Here is a 14,758-nt window from a genome sequence, read left to right on the forward strand (position 1 = left end):
GCCAAAGCCCAGGAAGGGAAACGGAAACCCTCCGCCTCCCCCTCCTCGTCGCAACGAGACGAAGGCCATGGACTCCACCTACGCCCTCCACCTCGCCGTCGCCACGCTCCTCGGCGCCTCCGTCGCCGCCGCCTCCGCCTACTACATGCACCGCAAGACCCTCGACCAGCTCCTCCGCTTCGCCCGCTCCCTCGACCGCCGCCTCCTCGACGCCGACGACCTGGAACTGGAACACCACCCTCCCGACCACGATCGCCGGACCACCCTTCCCATCCCGCCAGGCCTTCCGCCGCTTCACACCGCCCGAGAAGGTTCGTACGCCTTCCTCCCGCTACATTTTTTTTACTCCTCCATGCCATTCTCATAACTCTTGTGATCGGACCGCCGCACCCTGACCATCCTCTATTCATTTGGGTTGTATAATATCAGCGACCGCGACCCACCTTGTTTTCCTTTAATTCACTACCCTACTGGCTTTTCATTCAGCTGTGGATTAATCCATACTTAGTCATTTACTACTGCCTATGGTGTAGATTTCTTTTTTAATTGTCCATGCCTTCTGGGTTTGTGCATCTGGGGATTTTTACACACAACCCGTCTGTTTCAGTGGTTCTAATCATGTTTACGTAGTGAATCTAGTGGTGCTTTTTTTTTAAAAAAAATGATGAAACGAAAGGGATTTATTTTAATCTTAGTGCAGTAGTGAGTGCATTATCAAGACTGGCATGGTTTTATATACAGTTTGACATGAATCACACACCTTTTCGTTGATTTCTAATTTGCAAGTAATCCTGCGTGAAATTTTGATGCTAATGTTAAGTCCTTTTACCTATCAGGAAAGCCGATTATTTCACCAGCTTCCACCAAAAGAGTTGGACCTCTAGTTAGACCTACTACACCAAGATCCCCTGTTCCTATTGTCAGTGCGTTTGAGAGTATCGAAGATTCAGATGGTGATGATGAGAATCTTGCCCCAGATTCTAAAAACAATGCCGTTTACTTGGGTACAAATGGAGCTATTGTAAGTCTAAGATGCATATGCTTACTTTGCCAAGATATGGGAACATATTTGTTACTTTTCTTTTTCTGGGTAGATTGCATCTCAATGGCATAAATAAAATATTTGGTCTCAAGGATATTAGTAATATACACCGTTGTTTAACTAAATGCAAAAATGGCCCTATTCAATGCAATCCTACGAGGATAACCTCATTGTGTTTTGATATAGTAAGTTATGTGCTTATTTTAGAAGAATAATCAGCCAAAGATTCTTATGTTAAGTTTCATGGCCATCTAAATAGAATAATCAACTAAATGGAGTAATTCTCATGCACATTTTTTTTTTGCAATTGTCATGCATATGTTGTTGTGAACATGGTAATGAAGAGATGATCCCTGCTAGCATTTATCTATCATTAACAGTAATCTGCTGAGCTGAGGCTTGTCTTACATTTTGCACTGTTCACTGATGTACTTTTCTGTTTCCTCACTAAATTTTTCATATGCTCCCCACACAGTAAATATGGATTTCTTCATTACATTTTCTCCCGCGATGTTCCTTTTCAGTGATAGCTCTCTACCTGCAAGGCTGGAAAGTATGTATGTGTATTTAAAATACTAAGATTATTCTTTGCATCTCAGGGATCAGATCCCCTTCCGGGTAAAGCAAATCAGAATGGGGATGTAAAACCAGTATCATCAACAGACATGATTAGATCTCAAAGTGCAACAGGTAGTCTGCATGGGACCCAGCTCAATCCAGTTGCTGCAGATATTCTTCGAAAGGAACCTGAACATGAGACTTTCAGTAGGATCAATATCACAGCTGTTGGTATTGCCCACTTTCCCCATTCCATATATTTAATCAATTCTATTTTAAGTCCAATTAATATTGTTTTTACTGTGACTCTAGTTCTATAACCTTAAACTTGGTATTCTCAGAAATAAATGCTCACAATGAGATGTGTTCCTTTTGGTATCAGTTAGAAATTAAAATGCATTTTATTTTATAGACTACCTACACGATTGATGATTTCTGTAGCCAAAATAAAACCTTCTATTGCTATTGTTCTTTTCCTGCATGTTGCTGCACTTGCGATTATTCATTTTTGTTGCAGAGACTCCATCTCCTGATGAAATTGAAGCATATAAAGTTCTTCAGAAATGTCTTGAGCTACGAGAGAAGTATATCTTTAGAGAAGAAGTTGCTCCTTGGGAGAAGGAAATCATTACTGATCCTAGTACTCCAAAACCTAATCCAAACCCTTTCCATTATGAATATCAGACTAAAACTGATGTGAGTGTGTTTCTCTATATTCCTGCATATTGACTAGCAACACATTTGTGTGCTCTTTCTGTTTCCTAAATTTTGTGTTTCCTCTTTTCAGCATCACTTTGAAATGGTTGATGGTGTTGTTCATGTATACCCCAATAAAGACTGTGAGTAAAAATTTGTTCTTATTCTTTTAGTTCACAACTCTACTCATATTTTTTCGCGGTATTTTGCATGCTGGCCATCACTTATTTTTGTCTACCTCTGTTGCTGCAGCTAAAGAAAGAGTCTTCCCTGTTGCTGATGCTACTACGTTTTTTACTGATATGCACTATATCCTCCGTGTGTTGGCTGCTGGGGATATTCGAACCGTGTGTCATAAACGCTTAAATCTTCTAGAGCAGGTAATTTTTTAGACTTGGTTCTTTCAACTGCTTGCCTTCTCTTATTTTTATATAAATGTTGCGAACATAGCAAAAGGATGTGTAGAATCTTGTCATGGCACCGTAAGGTGGTCCAGGACACCAGGCTGCATGCAATGTTAATATATAACTTGTGTAGTGTAGCAATGTTAATATATAATCTCAAGTTTATGGCATGCAAAATAAGCCCTGGTGTGTCTATGGTTTTTATGTGTCTAATTATTCGTAGGCCACACTGTGTGTTGCTGCCATGTAATGAGAAAATGAATGTGCTCCAGCCTCCAGACTGGCCTGTCAATATAATTTGATTTGTAGATCTCACCAAACACATTAATATGATGCATAACTTGATTGTTTTTTATTATGTACATTTACTACCGCATTCATTCTTGTGGATTATTCAGAAATTCAATCTTCATTTGATGGTCAACGCCGATAGAGAACTACTTGCTCAGAAAGCTGCACCCCATCGCGACTTCTACAATGTCAGGAAAGTTGATACTCATGTTCATCACTCTGCGTGCATGAATCAGAAGCATTTGTTGAGATTTATCAAGTCCAAGTTGAGGAAGGAACCTGATGAGGTACAACTACATTCTTTTTTATTATAAATCCCTGTTGTTTTCTTGTGGAATATGGTGGTTCTCTGTCTACACTCGACTTAAAATTTCAAAAATTGCATTTGTTCAGGTTGTGATTTTTAGAGATGGGACCTACTTGACTCTCAAAGAGGTTTTTGAGAGTTTGGACTTGACTGGGTAACTGAAATTCTTTATGTTATGTGATGGTTCTGTTATGTTTCTTTTGATTAACAATTTTCAAGTAACCTGCTGACCACTCTGCCAGGTATGACCTCAATGTTGATCTCTTAGATGTGCATGCTGATAAGAGTACATTCCATCGCTTTGACAAGTTCAATCTGAAGTATAATCCTTGTGGCCAATCCCGCCTGAGGGAAATCTTTCTTAAACAGGACAACCTTATTCAAGGTGCATATTTTGTTTTGTCTTGTTTCCTATACATGTTTTAGTAGTTGATACCATTCTCTTTTTGTGGGTTTTTTCATTTGAGGCCCTGTTTAGATTGAAAAAAATTTTGGGAGAAGTGTCACGTCGGATGTTTGATCGGATGTCAGAAGGGGTTTTCGGACATGAATGAAAAAATGAATTTCACGGCTAGCCTAGAAACCGCGAGACGAATCTTTTGAGCCTAATTAATCCGTCATTAGCACATGTTGGTTACTGTAGCACTTATGGCTAATTATAAACGAATTAGGCTCAAAAGATTCGTCTCAAGATTTCTTCCGTAACTGTGCAATTAGTTTTTTGTTTCATCTATGTTTAATGCTTTATTTAGGTGTCCAAAGATTCGATGTGATGTTTTTGGAAAAACTTTTTGGGAACTAAACAAGGCCTGAGTTGTTGACAATTGTTATCCATGTTCTTTGTTGACATCATTCTCAGCATACCTATATGTTGACAATTTTATATTATGTTCTTAATAGGCCGATTTCTTGCTGAATTGACGAAAGAAGTGTTTTCTGACCTTGAAGCAAGTAAATATCAGGTGCTTTCTTCTATCTGTACCAATATTGTATCTGTGTTTCTTTAAGGTGGTGGTGTTAGCTATATGTCATTTAACACAGCGCTTATAGATAATGGATAGAAATCTGGCCTCTATACACAGTGTCTTCATATGTTTAGCATTTCTTTTACTATGATGTTCTGGCTACTTATTCCTACCCTAACTTTCATCAGATGGCTGAGTATCGAATATCTATCTATGGGAGAAAAAAAAGTGAATGGGATCAGATGGCAAGTTGGATAGTGAATAATGAATTGTACAGCGAGAATGTTGTTTGGTTAATTCAGGTTATGATGCCCTCTTCTGCTTTTGCTCTTGTATTTTTATTTCTCAACATATTCCGTAATCAATTCTTAATCTTTGGGTAAACACTAGTATAATTTATGCAGCTAACATTTTTAGCCAGAATAGATTCACTAAAACATTGTTTAATTTGTTTTGCAGATTCCTCGGATATACAATGTATACAGGGAGATGGGCACAATCAATTCTTTCCAGAACCTGCTTGACAATATTTTTCTGCCTCTTTTTGAAGTAACTGTTGATCCTGCTTCACATCCTCAGCTGCATGTCTTCTTGCAACAGGTTGGTGGAAAATTTTATGTAGCTGAACATTGCATCACTGGTATAATGGTTCTGCAATATATGGAGTAAAAGAATATGAATTAATTAGAAGAGAGAGAATATTTGGCCAGTGCTATTTGAATCTTTAGAAAGATCTAGCTTTTTTTGGTTGTTCTGTCAGCTTCTTCTGGAAATGGAGAAAATAACCTTGATAAGTTACTGGCTTACTGTAGTATAAAAGGCAATGCTCCCTAGGATATTTTTCCTCCAAACTCCTTACATTAGTACATTTGTACGTTACCATGTCAGCATTTCTGCTGTTTGCCTTGTTATATTATGGGCCTGTACAGTCATGGTCATTGCCATTAATTTTGTTGCTGTTTTCTTCAGGTCGTTGGGCTGGATTTGGTGGATGATGAAAGCAAACCAGAGAGGCGCCCAACAAAACACATGCCCACACCTGAGCAATGGACTAATGTTTTTAATCCAGCATATGCATATTATGTATACTATTGTTATGCTAACTTGTACACACTGAACAAGGTAACAACCTTTTGCCCACAGATTTTTGGCATGTTCTTCACCTGCAAATTCTAGTTTACAAATTAGTTGCTATTTCAGCATTTATGATGTCCTATCCCCTATTTGGGCCCTCTTGGTTGATTTGAGATTTGTCTTATGTAGCTTCGTGAGTCCAAGGGTATGACAACAATCAAACTTCGTCCACACTGTGGGGAGGTATATGCCTAATGCACACATTTGAGTATTTATATATTTACGCTGAAAAAGTTTCCTTGACGATTCTTGTCTTCAGGCTGGCGATATTGACCATCTTGCTGCAGCATTTCTTACTGCTCATAATATTGCTCATGGGGTGAACTTAAAGAAGTCCCCTGTACTCCAGTATCTGTATTACCTAGCTCAGGTTCGTAGTATTCTGTTCTTTCATCAACATCTTTTGTGCACAATAGCTACACTTCAACATCTATCGTTTTGCTTTCTTAGACCTTTGAAATGAACTAACCATCTTTTGTTTGCCTATAATCAGATTGGTCTTGCCATGTCTCCTTTAAGCAACAATTCGTTGTTTATAGACTATCATCGAAACCCTTTCCCAACATTTTTCCTAAGAGGCCTTAATGTTTCTCTCTCAACTGACGACCCTTTGCAAATTCACCTGACAAAAGAACCTTTGGTTGAAGAATATAGCATCGCTGCTTCGGTAAGTATCTCCTTCCCTCTATTTCTTTCAATATGTTTCCCTTATACTTAGATCTGCTATTCTTGGCAGCTGTGGAAGCTAAGTTCATGCGACCTGTGTGAAGTCGCTAGGAATTCTGTCTACCAGTCTGGTTTCTCTCATAGGCTCAAGGTATAGACTGCTGTTGTTCATTTAACAATCTGAGTATGTTTTCATATTTATTCTCCCTTTTTTCTCTTTTGATAAGTCTGACTTTGCTCTTGTATAGTCACACTGGATTGGTAGAAACTACTATAAAAGAGGTCATTATGGCAATGACATTCACCAGACAAATGTTCCTCACATCAGGATTGAATTCCGACACACTGTATGTATTCTGTACTTGCTTCTCTGCCTGGACTCTGATCTCTTCCTGTACTTATCGGTTCGTTTTTTTTTTATGTTGGTAATTGTATTTGTTGCTGGGCCCGCAGATTTGGAAAGAAGAAATGGAGCTGATATACCTCGGGAAGGTTGACCTACCCGAAGAAATTGACAGGTGAAGACCTGGGCAAGGATTATGAAAGCCCCGACGTCCTTTTGTTGGTGGTCCTGGAAGGCACCCCCATCTTCCTACCAAATGCTTGGGACCGTGCATATTCTACTTGCTTGCGGAAGGGAGGAGTAAGGGATCTGGCATGATTCTACTTTTCGATGAATCTCCGTAGCATGTTGGTGGAGAGTTCCCGAATACTAGGATTTTGATAAGAAATTAATTATGTTAGGACAGAGACCGTACCACGAAATAAGTTACTGAAAGCATACTGAGGAAGGTTAAACATGCATTGGGGGAATCGGATAGTCCAAAATTATGGTGGGGAACTGATCACCTTGAAACTAAGGGTCTAATGAGGTGATATACGTGCTGTAAGTTATTAATACAGGCGTACATTTATACGTGTGACATCGTTCGGTAGACTGCCCCCCCCCCCCTTTTTTTTTTTGTCTTTGGTCGGACTGCGCAATGACTTCGCTGTGATGAGCCACCTTAGCTGATGCATGCATGAACAGGTGCTTGAGTGGACCACCGGCCAGTTAAGCAAACACAAGGACAGCGAGTTCACATTTGTTCTTTTTTCTGTCATCTTTCCTCTCTACTTGTTTCACCAGAAATAGGTAAGCTGGTATAGCTGTGGCACACCAAACTTTCATAGGTGCGGTGTTTTTTATCCTCTTTTAAGCTTCTAAGCTGTTTATTTCATGTAAAAAAAAATATATAAGTGTTTCTCATTTGATTATTTTAAAACAAGATTGTCACTCTATATTAGTTAATTCTAGTTGTTTATATCCTCGTGAAAATCAGATAAGCCTTCAAACAAAGGGGTCATTGTTTGATTTTATGGTATATTTACGCTATCTAAAAGTCAATGCTAAAAAATAAACTTTGATGGTAGAAAATTTAAATTTTGACTTATAAGTATAAACAGAAGCGAAAAGATACCGGTGAAAATCTCTTTTTCAAAAAAAATAGGTCAGCTGGTATAGTAGCGGTGTGTTGTTGTTTGTCGGTCCTGGCAAGTTCGTTCCTTTGGCAGGCACCAAAGGCGAAGAAGCCGGCCGTTTTGATGTACATCATCCGGTCCCTAACAACTATTCTTTTATTTTCTGTTTGTTTGTTTCTGATTCTAATCCCTCCCTTTCTGATTGTACAAAAGAATTACTCACAGATTTGCATTGCAGGTGCAGCTACACTAGTTAGAAGTAGTAGAAGAGCGAAAAAGAAGAAAGAGGAAAAAGGATCAGTGGTGGTGGAGGCAGGTTATGCGGCGTGGGCGACGATGTGGGCGTAGAGGAAGTGGTTCCAGGTGTCGGGGAGGCCAGGGAGGCACCAGTGGATGCAGTCGGCGTAGGTGCGGGGGTCGGACTGCTGCTCCGGGGTCAGCAGCTTGCCCTGCCGCAGCGTGTGCACCGACGTGTGCGCGTCCTTGCGGAGCTCCGACAGCGCCGTGATGTCGACGAACCGCACGGGCACTCGGCGCATCGAGCGCAGCACCCCTCGCGCCACCCCGTGCAGCCGCCAGTCCGTCCCGATGTCCAGCCCCCACGTCCTGTTCATGATCGGCTGCGTCTCCATCGCGCACTTCACCGCCCCCGCCGATCCTCCCCACGCCTCTGGCCTGTTGCATATTCACACCAAGTTACTTACATTCATAAATAAATACGTTTCCAAACCATTTCCCTAAAAGTAAAAGATCTCTAAAAATAATACCGACCGTTCTACTTCAGATCGATCACACAGAATAACAGTTGCCACCACGTGGAATAACAGTGAGGCAGCAAAGCATGGCCGGAGGATTAAAGGCTCAGATCTGTCTGTCCGCTAACTTTCACCAAAGCCAGTGCTACTGTTCTACCACTTATTTAAAATAATGGTCAGATTCTGATCTAGATGCGACACCCAACCTAGTCATGACCTGATACCGCCAGCCTAAACGATCTGATTACTGCCACCATTGCTCCGGAAGTCCGGAGCTGAAAAACATGCCTTTGGTGTGCTACGGTACGGTGAGCCAATAAAGTCTTAGCGCTTAATTTGAATTGGCGACTCCTTAACAATTGCTATGTGCGCATCCAAGCTAAAAGCAACTTATGTCATATATGCATATGCCATTGCCAACCAAATGAGAAGGGTAGTATGTATAAGTGATTGTTTAGGTGTTTTATGGAAAAAGCTAAATAGTATATTTACGATCAAAAAATAATTTATAAATAAAAATTTTATATCTTAGTAATCTAAAAGTCAATGCTGAAAAATAAACTTCAGTGGAAAAACTCAAATTAATTCTAAATTTAAGATTAAAAATTTAAATTTTAGGTTATAAACATAAAAGAAAAGGCGGGGTGAACGGTAATAAAACCTTAATCAAACGAAAAGAAAGAAACAGTGGAAGAAGACGAGCCAGCAGGTTTGCAGCTTTTCGTGGTTTGTTTATTACTGACAACTCTTCTTAACAAACTGTTGTTTATAGCTGTTCAGAACCGAAAAAAAGACGTAAGCATAACTGTAGTAAAACCTTACCCGGAAGAAAGAAACAGAGGAAAAGACGGAGTAGTTATTACTAACTCTCCTCTAAACAAACAAACAGCTGTTTAGAACGTGGCGCTCCCTTGGTTGATTTCATCAACGAGGAAAGCGACAAACAGGTGATTGCGAAATGTTGGGGACCATATATATGGGGACGTAAGCATGCACGCATCAACATCTTTACTACTAAAAATGCCAATCATATACTTGCTGACATTAATTCTACTAGGCAGACTGAAATGATCCTTCGGTTCGCCAATCTGTCTCTAAGCTCAAATCGATCCAGTGCGGTTCTTCTTTCTACATTGCTGCATTTTTATGGTTCTACTTGCTGTATCCTCAAAAGAAAGATCACTGAATTTATGCCTGTGTACTGCTCAAAAGTGTGTTCAACCGCTAACACTACTAGTCTACTGTGGGTAGTACTAGTGACAGAATCCAAAACCATGAATGCACCAGACGCGCACTACATTAGTTGAATTGATCTTTTTTCCTTTGGGACGAACGGGGTCAGTGGTTTGCAAATGGCACGGAGTGGTCCATGGGTGTGTTATGGACCCCAAGTTGATCGCAGCAGTGATTTTTGCGTCTTCCCTTTACTCCATGGAAGCAGGTCATGGATACGATTGAATTTTCCCAGGTTGCCCATGTGCCGCAGCAGCACAAAGCTAAGACCCTGTCTGTTTCCTCTTTGAACACTGATTAGAAAATATAAACTATTAATAAAACTCATTTCCAGACTATTTCACGAGACGAATCTATTGAGCCCAATTAATCTATGATTAACGAATATAATGCTACCGTAAACCTTTGCTAATCATAGATTAATTAGTTTAAAAATATGTCTAATGAAATAGCCTTTATTTATACAATTAGTTTTGTTATCATTCTATATTTTATACCCTACGGTTACACATACTTTCAATGCCAAACGTATTAAAGTAAAATTAAATAAAATTTTGTTGTGCAGATTTAGATTAGTAGATTTTCCCTGGTTCCGAAGCTTCTTTCTTGGTCCGTATTGTTACCTAACTAAACCCTCCGTCCCGAAATAAACCAATTTCTACGTTTTTAGATTGAATTTTTGACTCTTCATCTTATTTGAAATTTTTTTATGATTTATATTTTTATTGTTATTACAGATAAAACATAAAATCTTCGTCTTATTGAAATTTTTTATGATTTATATTTTTATTTTTATTACATGATAAAATATAAATAGTAATTTACTTGTGACTATTTTTTTCAATTTTTTAATAAATTTTTTAAATAAAACGAATGTTAAAAGCTCTACAGAAAAATCTCTGAAATCGTTTTCTTGACGGAGTAGTACAAGGACCGACCAAATCGGAAGCACGTGTCGACACCCATGGAAGAGGCAGAATAAAAAAAACTAGGATCCTACCAGTAGGTTGCGGACTAGTCAATTCTCTTCCTCGGGAAGCCAAGTGGTGACCTGACCTGAACCTCGCTTGTTTTGTGTGTTGTGTTGACGTAGGTGCATCCGGACAGATTATCTTTCTGTTTCGCGTGGGAGGAGTATGGGCAATGGCAAGCAAGGAAGATGGGAAGCTTACGTGATGTGGTTGGGAGACATGGCCATGAAGAAGACGGTGGTTTTGGTAGGGTCGATGCGCCTGTCGACCCACTTGGCCCACGTCTTGAGCACCTCCCTGTAGGCGATCGGCCGGTCTACCAGCGCGTACCTGCTGCTGCTCCACCATCCCTCCTTCCCCTTCCCCTTGGGATCAGCGCCTCTGTTCTTCCTGCAATTCCTTGGAAATAAGGAAAGGACTGGAATGAAATGCAAAAGGAGAGTAGAGAGTGAAAGACTGACAGCACTTTGATGTCGAAGGTGTTGAGCCACCAGATGTAGGTGTTGAAGACGAGGTAGTGGACGCCCTTCCAGTTGGCGGCGTGCTTGGCGATGGACCGCCACGCGATGACCCTGTCCCTCACGCTGTGCACCTGCGGGTCGTCGGAGTTGGACTGCACCAGGAACGGCGCCCAGTAGAACTCCACCGTCGCGTTGTACTCCTGCAGCATCCATCCATCCATCGTTTCAATCAAATGAAATCATCAATCTAGTACGTGAGGAGTAGTAGGCAAGCAGGAGGAGTTACGTGCGCTCGGAAGACGTTGAGCGATCCGTTGTTGACGAACTTGGTGAGCGTCTTGTGTCCATGGGGAATGGCGGACTGGACGAGGCACACCATGGACTCCCACTGGTTCCGGTTGAGCGAGTCCCCCACGAACATCATCCGCTTGTTCCGCAGCCGCTCCAGCAGAGCCCGCGCGTCGAATCCCGGCAGGTCGCACCCCTCCGGCTGCCACCGCCACCGCTGGTACGACTCGTCCCGCCGCCCGTTCCGCATGCACGTCACCTGCTCCGTCAGGAACTCGCACTCCGGCTCCCTGTACAGGGGCGCCTGCCTCCCCTCCGCGTCGTACACCCACCACCCCTTGTACAGGTCGCAACCTTCGCCGCTGCTGCTGTTCCCCGCTGCCACCACCTCCACCTGATGCTTGTGTTGCAATTTGGGATGTGGAGGAGCAGTTGGGGTCGAAGACCTGGTGGTGGTGGTGTTGGGTGAGACCAAGTAGATGGAGCTGACCTTTTGGTGCGCGGCCTCCTGCTCCTGGAGGAGGCGGAGGTCGGGGGAGCCGCTGGGTCTGGCGCGGGCGAGGGGCAGCCTGGCGACGGCGTGGTCGTTGACGTGGAGGAAGGTAACGACGAGGAGGAGGGAGAGCAGTAGGGCGGCGGCGAAGGAAACCGGGCCGGGCGTCCTGCGCGGGGTGGGCTGCTTGGCGGGCACCGGCGCGGGGGCAGGCGGCGGCTTCCGGCGCTGCTGCATCCGCATCTGCATCTGCAATGGTGAGGACCAAGGGATGGAGCGGGGGGGGGGGGGGGGGGGGGGGGGGAGGGGGAGGGCTTGTTCTTCTTCACTTGAGAAGCAGCAGCTTCGTTGGAACTTGCTCCATGGATGTGGTGTGGTGTGGAGGGGAATGGTATGGAATGGGAAGAAATCTTTGGGCTTCGTTGGAACTAGTCGTCGTCCACGTTTCCCTTTCTACCACACCACGTCCACGTGTACTACTCTCTCTCTCTCTCTTCCCAAATCCCGATTCCATCTTTTGGTTTATTCAAATCAAAATCAAAACATCCTATCGTATATATATACTCCTCCGACTACTGTACGTAATTTGTTGATGGATTAACGGAACAGACGCACCGACACCTTTCATCTACTACCATACCTGGACCACTTATATACTCCTCACTCCACTTTAATTCTTATTGTTTAGCAATCTTCTGAATCTATCTTTATCATTTTTGTTAAAATATATATAATAAAATACACTTTACAACTTATCTATATCCATATTGTCCTGGTAATTCAAATTATATATCCTAGAAGTATTACTAGTCAAAAGTTTTAAAAATTTAATCAGACTTGTCCAAAACAACAACAAAAATAGATATAGTAATATTAGTATTTCAAATACTCTTGTCTACTTATCCATCACAAAATATAAATATTTCTATATTGTTTTATAAATATTAAGGCTAAGAATAAAATACTGTGATGTCCTTAAATATATATAACACATGAATGTGAGTGAGAGGGTATGTGATGGGAGAATTTTAAGCGTAAATCGATTGATACGATAAGTAGTGTCTGAATAATATTAAAAATATTTATATTTTAAAATAATATTCAAATGCTAAAATGTAACTTTGCACACAGAGAGTACTTGCTCTTTCCGTCTACCGTACGTACGTACGTCGGTCGTATTGCCACTACCCTCGGTAACAACTAATAATGACAACCGATCGAACAGGGTAGCAATCAATCTCCTGCACCATCTAGCTGCTCGCCTACTTCTCCCTTCCGTTTAAAATTTAAATATTATTCATGATATAAGTATATCTATTCTCATTTTTGTATTTCCATCGTTCAAATGATTCCAAACATAATCATATGCTTTGAGAGAAAACTAATCAATTCAAAAATAAAAATTATCTCTAAAATATTTTTTATATTTGCTTAGTCTATACTAAACAGCCTAAAAATAAATATTTTTTCACAACTGTAGTGTACCGTTGACTCCGTATGAAGATATAAAAAAGGGAACGGTACTGGATTATGCCAGGCCCAGGATGATACATCGGTCGTCTTTTATTTTTTTGAATATATTTGTAAATAAAAATAATTATGAATATAACTTATATATGTCCCTATATTTATATACTTATATATATATATTTTCATAGCAATTAAAAAATAAAGCTGAAAATAAACTATAATGAAAAAATCTAAAAATTAATTTTAAATTTATGGTTAAAAATTTAAATTCCTAAGTACAAAAGCCAAAGAACGGTGATGACAATGATTTGTTCGCAAGCCAAACAATCACCTTCGAGTATCTGGGATGGGACTGGATCGATCTATCAACAAGCATGAATGTATCATGATTTGATGACTGGACAATCGTGATTTATTCATGCTGTTTGCGTCACCGCGTCAAATCCACTGCTACGCTCATCATGAAAATACCATCCCTCGCAGGCTGAAGTACCTTGTTTGTAAAAAAAATTCTATATTCTTTAACAGGGATTAAAGTTTCTAAAAAACTAGGATATCCTTTTATAAATAATGAATGGACGACGGTGGGAGATAGGCGATGATAAAAATAAGAAAATTTTATATAGAAAGTGATTAATGTGATACGTAGAGTTGTGTTTTATATATTTATACTTGCAAAGAGAGCTGAAGCTAAAAGTGTTTATATATTAGGATGAAATTTTTTATATTTTAGAATAGAGTGAGTACAACGGTATTACTATAAGACCATAGAGTTTAACAAAATCAAATTTTTTAGTTATGTAGAATTTAAACTATAATAACTACACTTCTGTAGTTTAAACTTAATTGTTATAGGACCTGAGGCAGTAGTGGGTAAATTCCCCCAAAGTCCTTGACTGGGTAATAGGTCTAAAAGTGCTGCCGTTTCCTTTTTAGCCATATACATAATTTGATTTTTCTAAACTGTAACAGCATTCTATTTTAGTTCGATACTAAATAGTTAAATTAGCACGGTTGATTCCTGATCAAATGAATGATGTTTTTGCGCCTGCCGAACCGGACCATTTTCAACGCTACTCCTTTAGTCCCAAGACAAATTAATTTTTCAGTTTTTAGATATAATGTTTGACTATTTATCTTTTTTTATGATTAATATTTTTAGTTTTATTAGATGATAAATTATGAATAGTACTTTAAGTGTGACTAAATTTTTAAATTTCTTAAAATTTTTTTTTAAATAAAATAGATAGTCAAACACTAGAGACAGAAACCAAAATGTTACATTTTTTAGAGACGAAGGAGTTAATAAATACTAACTCCGTTTCGAAATAAGGTCATTTTTCAGTTTTTAGATTCAATGTTTTGACTTTTCGTCTTATTTGAAATTTTTTTGCAATTAATATTTTTATTACTAGATGATAAAATATGAATAGTACTTTACGCGTGACTATTTTTTTAAAGTTTTTTACAAATTTTTTAAATAAAAATAAATGGTTAAACATTTAACACAGAAAAACGATAAATGAAAAAACGAAAAATAGAGTTATTACGAGACAACAGTAG

At 40.0% G+C, this 14,758-nt stretch overlaps 2 protein-coding genes across 4 annotated transcripts; one reads left to right on the forward strand and one right to left on the reverse strand.

Annotated features, from left to right (window-relative positions):
• LOC102701561 (probable AMP deaminase) lies at positions 1–6,998 on the forward strand. The gene is made up of 19 exons (XM_006658111.2): positions 1–311; positions 837–1,021; positions 1,642–1,831; positions 2,118–2,296; positions 2,388–2,439; positions 2,549–2,676; positions 3,099–3,278; positions 3,385–3,452; positions 3,541–3,683; positions 4,199–4,260; positions 4,452–4,565; positions 4,723–4,863; positions 5,233–5,385; positions 5,527–5,580; positions 5,657–5,767; positions 5,891–6,064; positions 6,134–6,214; positions 6,312–6,410; positions 6,517–6,998. The coding sequence occupies exons 1-19, from the start codon at positions 68–70 to the stop codon at positions 6,583–6,585; spliced, it is 2,427 nt and encodes an 808-aa protein (XP_006658174.1). The 5' UTR covers positions 1–67; the 3' UTR covers positions 6,586–6,998.
• A 527-nt stretch (positions 6,999–7,525) lies between these two features.
• On the reverse strand, positions 7,526–12,004 carry LOC102719605 (protein trichome birefringence-like 28). 3 transcript variants are annotated; one of them, XM_040526405.1, is made up of 5 exons: positions 11,723–12,004; positions 11,231–11,626; positions 10,945–11,144; positions 10,685–10,873; positions 7,526–8,199 (listed from the first exon to the last, which is right to left on the reverse strand). In XM_040526405.1, the coding sequence occupies exons 1-5, from the start codon at positions 11,972–11,974 to the stop codon at positions 7,842–7,844; spliced, it is 1,395 nt and encodes a 464-aa protein (XP_040382339.1). In that variant the 5' UTR covers positions 11,975–12,004; the 3' UTR covers positions 7,526–7,841. The 3 variants fall into 3 exon arrangements, with proteins under 3 accessions (XP_040382339.1, XP_006659001.2, XP_040382340.1); XM_006658938.3 differs by having other exon boundaries at positions 11,231–12,004; XM_040526406.1 differs by lacking the exon at positions 7,526–8,199 and adding an exon at positions 8,924–9,805 and having other exon boundaries at positions 11,231–12,004.
• Between the last annotated feature and the right edge of the window lie 2,754 nt (positions 12,005–14,758).

This window comes from Oryza brachyantha, chromosome 7 (genome assembly GCF_000231095.2).
Source record: "Oryza brachyantha chromosome 7, ObraRS2, whole genome shotgun sequence".
Classification (NCBI taxonomy): domain Eukaryota; kingdom Viridiplantae; phylum Streptophyta; class Magnoliopsida; order Poales; family Poaceae; genus Oryza; species Oryza brachyantha.

What these genes read in the sequence shown, in the direction of transcription:
- LOC102701561 (XM_006658111.2), top strand. Translation starts at nt 68, where the DNA reads ATGGACTCCACCTACGCCCTCCACCTCGCCGTCGCCACGCTCCTCGGC. An exon ending in TGTATACCCCAATAAAGACT is followed by an intron (nt 2,440 to 2,548) that starts GTGAGTAAAAAT and finishes CTGTTGCTGCAG; the next exon opens with CTAAAGAAAGAGTCTTCCCT. An exon ending in GTTTCTCTCATAGGCTCAAG is followed by an intron (nt 6,215 to 6,311) that starts GTATAGACTGCT and finishes GCTCTTGTATAG; the next exon opens with TCACACTGGATTGGTAGAAA.
- LOC102719605 (XM_006658938.3), bottom strand. Translation starts at nt 11,974, where the DNA reads ATGCAGATGCGGATGCAGCAGCGCCGGAAGCCGCCGCCTGCCCCCGCG. An exon ending in TCAACGTCTTCCGAGCGCAC is followed by an intron (nt 11,145 to 11,230) that starts GTAACTCCTCCT and finishes TGGATGCTGCAG; the next exon opens with GAGTACAACGCGACGGTGGA. An exon ending in ATGTCTCCCAACCACATCAC is followed by an intron (nt 8,200 to 10,684) that starts GTAAGCTTCCCA and finishes AATATGCAACAG; the next exon opens with GCCAGAGGCGTGGGGAGGAT.